The 8506-nt window shown below is 36.8% G+C and overlaps 1 protein-coding gene across 1 annotated transcript in view; it reads left to right on the top strand.

Annotated features, from left to right (window-relative positions):
* Window positions 1-7398, top strand: part of LOC136866820 (uncharacterized) — a 107952-nt gene extending 100554 nt beyond the window's left edge. Inside the window, exon 4 of the mRNA XM_067143952.2 lies at window positions 6574-7398. Within this exon, the coding sequence (XP_067000053.2) occupies window positions 6574-7398 (825 nt within the window). The remainder of the gene's footprint in view (window positions 1-6573) is intronic.
* The last annotated feature ends 1108 nt before the right edge of the window (window positions 7399-8506 follow it).

Consider the following 8506-nt stretch of genomic DNA (forward strand, 5'->3'; position numbering starts at 1 on the left):
TATAGTATTATATGAATAAAATGGCGAGTTCTCTGCCTAATAATCTCCCGCATAATCTCTGTGTATAATCTATGTAAAGTAACACGGAAGGATGAGGTAGAAAAGATCTATGTCACGCTAACCAACATAAGAGTTTCAACGGTGTGTGATTTCAAAAGCTTGCAAATAGAAAAGAAGAAATGGAAGTTTAATGATTAAATATCTGGAATATATTGAGGATGCTAATGAGAAAGCAGAACAATCTGTGTCAGTTCGACGTTGAACAGCAGTTGACCACAGTTTACATCATTTCTGGCAAAATATTATGTTATGTCTGTAATGTCACATCCTTTGAATTTGATTTGCCTTTCAGATGGGTAACACATACACTACATACTTTTGGAACGTCGATTTTGATATGACAAGTCCATTGCACAGTGTAGAACGAGGATCGGACTTAAGTAAGTTATGGAAAATCCTTTAATATATGTAACAACATAACAGTGGACGAAAATAGGTCACATATGGTGAATTATATTTATTAGGGGAATTTACATGGATTTTTGTTGTTACAGAACTCGAATAGGTGTTGGGTAAGTTACTTTTTGTTTGGAATAAATCACCCAATTTCACAAGTGAGAGAACACGAAGATTCTAGCAAGAATCCAAGTAATTCTTAATACATCTCTACACAAGTCAGAAGGAAATAGTAGAATAGTGTGTGGTTTAATAACCATAAGGAAAATTATTACGAATGAGTGGACAGTTAAAATTACGTTAGAGATCTGCCCATCTCAAATTGTCTTAGTTAGGCTTGAATTGACAAGCTTAATGACGTCCGTACTATTCCGCTCATGTACCAGAAATGAAATATAATGTCCCAATGTCCTTATTATTAGTTGAGGAAAGTCACTGTTGTGGTATTATTGCTGACAGTATTAGGCGACAAACTGTAAATTTACTTAGGAGAGTTTTCTCTTCTGCCAACGACATTACACTGTAATTAAGGCAGCATACTATTGCTACATAAAAAAAGCTTGAGGACCTAATTCTCAACGTGTGCAGTATAAACGTTGGAGGCGCCCTAGACGAAACAGAAGGACGTGTTTGGTTCAGCCAAAAGGACGTGGATTCATTTGCCCGCCAGGGAGCCAAACTCTAGAAATGGGAATTTCTCTTCTAGAAAGGCACAAGGTCCTGATGTTCACTCAGCCTACATTATAAATGAGCACTGGGTTAATTTTTGAGGACAAAGGTGGCCGGGGTTACGGTTTGTGGAAACCTCCATCTTCCACTCCTCTAGGGACCTCCATAGCTCTACAGAGATGACTTACGGTTGCTTTAATTTTCTTAGGAAAATAACTGACCCATGTTAGAGATTAAATGATAGTTGATTATGTATGATACGCACATGCTAATCCATAAACGTAATGTAGGGAAAAGGCGCCTTGATCATACAAAGAGAGTGCATTATTGAAGATGCATTTGTTGACAAGTCAATTTCAGTGAGATTCACGAAGACTAGATTAGTTCTATTGTTTGAATATCGCCACAATTTATTGTAGATAATGACAAATATGGCTGCATTTCTTATTTTATTTTATTTTCAATCTTCAGTTGTCTGTTCTCTTCTTGTAGTACATGCGATTTCAAATGAAATTCAGTGCTCGATCGATCAGATATAATACGTGTGCAGGTTTACATAGAAACATCAATTTATTTTAACAGATGTGACAAGTTAACTGTGCCAAGTTTAACACATACATTCATTAGTCTCTCATAAACATCAGAGCTATTCACAGATACAACGTTAATGTTAAAAGGATTGACATACATACAGTCTAATTGCAGTTCCTGGTACGCAACCAACTGTCAAGTAGATCAGCACCAGAAGTAAGTAAGATATATGAATTTGGCAGTTCCTTTGATTTTTGATAACAACAATTTCTTTTAACTAATCAGAAAATGTTGTACCCATGTACTCATAAATATAAGTCTATCTGAAAAATTTTTTTTGCCAGTATATACCGGTATTACTACCATTTCTGAGATAATATCATCCAATCCCTGTCCGCATTGTATTATAAATTACCATTCTCTCCACTTTCTATACAACGAATCTATTTCCACGCACAGTGTAATCACATTTCTGTAATCACTCTGACTCAAAATCAGATACATTTATTTTTGCATTGAGCAGCTCCAAAATATTGTTACTGTAGGTTTTACAGTAATTCTTGACTTTCATCGGGGTTCCCTGCCAACTGGTGTAATACTCTTAAATTATTTGTAATAATTTAGTATGATTTTCATTTGACTTTTATTCTCTACGGTTAATGTAAATCTCGAATTAGTTTCTACGTGTAATTCTCCGTCCTTGGAACATGTCTTCCTTTTTATTTTCATACCGTGAAAGATTTATTTAACTACATCAAAATAGTCGAATCATTGTGAAGCGCTTCTTTTTATTAACGTCTAATTACCTTCCTCCGACGTCTCTGCCCCCACGTGGCAACACATTAACCTCAATAGCTACAAAGTGTCAGTTTAGAATGATTTTCGTAATATGATTTCTAGCTGGAATCAATATTATTCACCTCATGGATTCATATCCAATTCAATTAAAATTGTTTATCTGGATTCCTGTCGTTAAAATAGGGCCATCTATGTGAAATCCTTCCAAAATACTTGTGGTAAATCTTCGAACAGTTCATAATATTAATATCCAGACCACGCGTCTACTCGTTAGACCTAAATAGCCGCCTCCCAAGGCTTCATAGTTCGTTGTCAAGAGAAGTACTAAAGCTTAACTTATGCCCAGTTTACTGTATATTAACTTTTTGCATGGCTTCTCTTCATGAACTCTTTTTCTTTATGTCAAACTCTTTTATGTTTGGTTCTCAACTTCGCAAGAAATTGTATCCTGTGGGAATGGAATAGTTCGTCAATTAAATTTTGGTACAAGCTTAGTCACATTAGTTCCTTTATGATAAATGCTTTCTTATATCTACCGTACTAATAAGAAAATTATATTCTGGTTATGGGCTTTTGGATTATGGCAACTCTACTACCACTAAACCCCCAATTCACTTACATATCGTCGTTGCCGGGACAAAACCTCCTATGTGAAAATATTTTTGGAGGTAAACTGACCCGCAGCACATACATTATGAAGAGCGAGAATGCCTTGACAATATTCACACAATATTGCACCTTAGAGGACAGAACCTTACCGGCCAAAGTTATAAGCTAAAATATTTCACATAGGAGGTTTCGTCCCGGCAGCGACGATATGTCAGACTCCCCTCTTTCATATTCTATATTAGTCCTTACTTCGTCTTCCCATGTTCTCGATGGCACTGAGATTGTGAGGAACAGGAGAAACACCTAGCGTTGACCACATTTCTTCTTCCGACAGTTTAATCCTTCGATGCCATTGAGCGCTCACCCTCATGATAATTTGTTGGTATTCCTCAAAATTGTCATTGATTCAAAGATATATTGCTCGCAACTTAAACAAGCATATCGTCGCTGCGCGAGCAGTACCTCGTATCCCACAAAGCTCTTCCTATTCGTTATGATCCTTAACACTGATAACGCCACAAAGGGACATACAGTCCATCAGAACGATTTCTGTTGTGATAATTTTCCTATACTTATGTGTAAAGGAAAATGAACCTTACCGTACCGCGCTGTAGGAATGTGTGCTTGCATGAAGTATTTACGCACTCCGTTTTCCATGGTTTCGCATTTGCACACCAGGCAAATGCTGGGTCTGTACCTTAATTAAGGCCACGGCCGCTTGCTTCCCACTCCTAGACCTTTCCTATCCCACAGTCGCCATAAGACCTGTCTGTGTCGGTGTGACGTAAAACAAATTGTAAAAAATTTACGCACTCCTACAGTATAGTATAGTTAAGGTGCATTTACCTTTACCTTTACGAAAATCATTCTAATGGCCTGCATATCCATATGTGGCTGTGAGGCGCGACGAGTCTTGGGGAAAATAATGGATAGAAAGAGTATTGCCAGATAAGCGGTAATGCTTTTGCAGCGAAGATTTCCAAATGATATTCGCCTGCAGTCAGAATATGTGCGCAAATGCGTCGTTAGTTCCAGCATTGTTGCATTAATCCAAGCCTCTCAAAGCCTCCAACTGTGAAATTTACAATGAGCCAACTGGAGACAAGTAAAGTTTCCTTCGCAGTCTTTCAATTTCATCTCTTCACACAACCCTCCATAACCATATAACAGTAATGTAACCATTCGTTTAGCAACCCCCGTGGCTTCTACGACTGACTTCACTAGCCGATACGTTCCTTCAGTTTGTTAGTTTGACGCTAGCTGAGTCTTCATTGCCTGATCTGTCAGCTGGCTGCAGACAAGTGAAGTAGATTATCATTACTAATTTTATTACTTCTTTCTTCGTTATGCCCAATTAAAGAGCACATTTGAACTAATTAGCTATGGTCAGACGGCTTCCACTTCTTATTCTTATTCTTATTCTTCTCCTTATTATTATTATTATTATTATTATTATTATTATTATTATTATTATTATTATTATTATTATTATTATTATTTTCACCTCCAAAAATCTCTTCATGAATTCGCTGTGTTACAACTTGCGTTCTTATGTCACAATTTTCCGGTGATTTCTTCTTGTTCTTCTCCTTCTTCTTCGTCTACTTCTTCTTTTCCTAACAAAAAAATCTTTATGAATTCGCTGTGTTACTTCTTGCGTTCTTCTGTCCACTATTTTCCGGAGATTTCACCGTCTTCTTCTCCTTCTCTTCTTCTTTTTATTATTCGTTCTCTTGGAATAAACAGACGTAACTTGGCCTCTGAACGGATTCACTCACCATAAATTAATAATGTTCCCGTAATTACACAGGTACAGTGTATTGCATACTTCCAGGTACTAAGATCACCATCATCATAATCATCATTGACTGAAGACCGTTCCTTGTTGATGCTACCATTAGTCTATGCAATTTCATCCGTTTTCTTGGGCTGGGCCATGGTTCATTTCTACACTGCTGTCTTCCCCTGATCTCTGGATCTTCAGGCTGGAAAATATCTGATGAAGAAGTTTCTAAATAATGTCTGAATTTTTACTAAATCATTTACCGAATCTTTAAGCAAATATAATTATATGCAGACATTTTCTGGGGTTTATCACTCATATTATTTTTGTAAACGAACTATGTTTCTGGGCATACCAAACCAACTCAAATTATGCTATCACTTATCGTGAAGCTTGACGTGGTATTTTCACGCTAAATTGTGATTATTTCTAAGGTCAATTTCAGTTATTGCAGAAAACAAAAGGATAAAACACATTAAATTATTAGACTGTAATTGACACGAGAAATGTTGATACAAAAAGCAACATATGATGTTATCTGCAAGAAAATACGAGAATGGGCTCCCTCAGCGACCTGATTCATTACGTCTGCAAGGGAAGGTCAAGATCATCACTTAATTCAAATGAATTCAAATTACCGTTCTATGTTCAGTGACTTGTTACAGTCATAAAGTTTCATTGATATATTGGCATGGCAAAGGCTATAACTTTCAAAAGGTACATTTTTAGATACGTCATTGAGAAAGCAAATGGTCTTACTAATGGCACAGAGAAGGTCACACGCCCATGTGTAAACAAATTACATTGAAGATATGGCCACTAGATAGCGGAATTTGTAAGTGCATAGCTGTTGGCACGGAGACGGTAGTCCGACGGCATTGCCGGTTGTGGGAACAATGAGGTCCCATATTGTGTCGTAAAAGAGTTCTCATCTGGAACGTTTCTCAAATGAAATATGCGAATACGGGCTGATACTTGTACAGGCGGAATAAGAATCGGATGATTTTCATAGTCTTCATGTACGTCATTACAAATAACGATATGGATTCTGCGGACATGAAACTGTTGGTTTCAGGGCAGTCGTGCATGCCATGCGTAATAAATTGGACGTTATGAAGAAAAGAAAAACATTTCAAGATCATGGTTCCAAAAGAGAAACTGTTAAATTTTGAAACCTAATAATTCCGCAATGATGTAGAGTGAGGACGTCTTCGACTTCGTTTCATAATTTGATAAGTCAAGCTTTTAATCCCATCTTGCATCAAAACGAGCACTCTCAGCTGGGTTAGACCCTCATGCGCTGATTTTTAGTTTAGAATAACAGTCATCTAACAACATGGAAATGTAGGAGTGGCACAAGGTTTTTTACAAACCTCATAGGCACTAAATTGCAAACCCAACATCATATTGCATTATGACAAATTTATAATATAATAATCGAATTCATTCCCAGGTAAAAGAATGCTTTTTATGTTATTCTTGAAAAAATTAAGATTTTACACACAAATTTGTGCCAGATATTCAATTTGTAATACAAAATTCGAGTGTATGCACTTCATTGCCAAGAAATGCTTGCATTAATGTTAGTGTTAAAATCATGTAAATAATACTTTACTTCCCTGAAAAGAATCTTTTTGGGGACTTACTTTTTTTTAAAATTAAATTTACTTGGGGAATTGTGGTATTTTGTCTTTCTTACCACTTAAAGTAGAATTTTTCTGTTCCAGGTTCACCTGCGGACGCATACGGGTGAAAAGCCTTTCCAATGTACCGAGTGCGGAAAACAGTTTAGTCAACTTCGGAACTACAAGTATCACCGGTCAGTTCATGAAGGTACCAGAGAATTCGCCGCTACCTGCCCTGAATGTGGCAAGTACTTCAACGACAGGGGGTATCTGAGTTCACATATGAAAATCCACCGGAACAGGAAGGAGTACGGTTGTCAATACTGCGGCAAGAGCTTTAATCAACGCGTGGCTTACAACATGCATGTTCGAATTCATACCGGAGAACGTCCACATGCCTGCCCCCACTGCAGCAAGAGCTTTTCGCGGAAGATGTTGCTGAAACAGCATCTAAGAATCCACACTGGGGAGAAGCCTTTTTCATGTGAGGTCTGTGGTAAAGCCTTTGCTGACCGGAGTAATATGACCTTGCACATGCGTCTACATTCCGGCATTAAGCCTTATACATGCACGGTATGCACCAAGGCATTTACGAAAAAACACCACCTCAAAACTCACATGAACTACCACACGGGTATAAAACCGTACGCATGCTCAAAGTGTGGCTTACGTTTCAGCCAATCTAGCAATATGAGGACTCACTTCAAGAAGTGTACAGGTGGAAACGATAACAACAGTAACAACAGATCTCCTAGCTCGAACACGGATAAAACCTCAACCAATATTTCAATAACTACGCTTCTATCATCCGGCAGCGAACACGCAGTAGCAACAACGTCAGAGTCAACTGTTACTCCGCCGCACTCTGAAGAATCTTCATGTGCAAACATTCCACCTACTCAAAGGGTGGAACTGAAAAACAAATAGGTGCAGACATAAAATAGTACAATATTACTTATGCATTTGTAAATATGTTTATTAATGAAGATATTATTTTTCATATGATGTGTTTTTCATTATTTTTTACATGTCATAAATTTGTTTTCCTGAAATCCTGTGTTTAATACTAGAATTCCTCTGATACGTTGTGTGCACCTTAGAACTAAATTGCCCATTTGCAAGTTCTGTCATATCCATGCAAGCAGAACGAAGAGAAACGAAGATAAACATATTACAAATCCTACACTGCAGACAAATATACAATTCCTGATGTACAATGTTCCTAAACACTTTTTGAAATTAAAGTGGAAGTGTATACAAACTAGTTTAAAAAGGAGATATCAAAATACTGGGAAATTGATTACACGTGACACATCTTGTTGATATATGAAGGATGAAACACTGTTTACCTCTATTTAAAATGATATTGGAAATAATAACGTATTCAAAAAAGTCGTTTTGAAGCTGTTGCAGGGCAGTAACGCTATCAATGAAGTAATAAACAAGAAAAAATTATTTTATCGATGACATCAATACATTTCATTACAGTACTACATTCTAAATGAATAATTCGTTTACTTCATCATATTGTTCAACACGAACAAATCGATGCATAACGTAGGTTTATATGAGCTACTAAAACATAAAGCAATGGAAATAGCTGCAACTTGAAACACAGCATAATACATCCTATGAATACCTGAAGGACGTAACACTTCTTGTATCTGTACCTCACCTTTACAATAACACGGAGAGATCACATTCAGCAACGTTATTTTTAGTCTTGTTGACAGAGGATGTCCAAGGACCTACGTGGCAAACAAAAAGGAACAACAATATTTTCAGGGTGATAACACGTATTATAAATGAAGTACTAAAAAACAATCGTAACATTTTATAAATATCTCACCTCTTAAAACGTTCAGCAAAATTTATATTTTTCAACGTCAACAACAGGTGCTATTTTGGGAGCGACTCCAATACGTTCACTGAGAAACTAACACACAAACACGCATGTACAAATCTACTTGTATCAAAGCAATGTAATCGAAGTGTGTAACATGGAGTAATTTGTACAGAAACATCAATAATAATA

Source organism: Anabrus simplex, chromosome 1 (genome assembly GCF_040414725.1).
Source record: "Anabrus simplex isolate iqAnaSimp1 chromosome 1, ASM4041472v1, whole genome shotgun sequence".
NCBI lineage: Eukaryota > Metazoa > Arthropoda > Insecta > Orthoptera > Tettigoniidae > Anabrus > Anabrus simplex.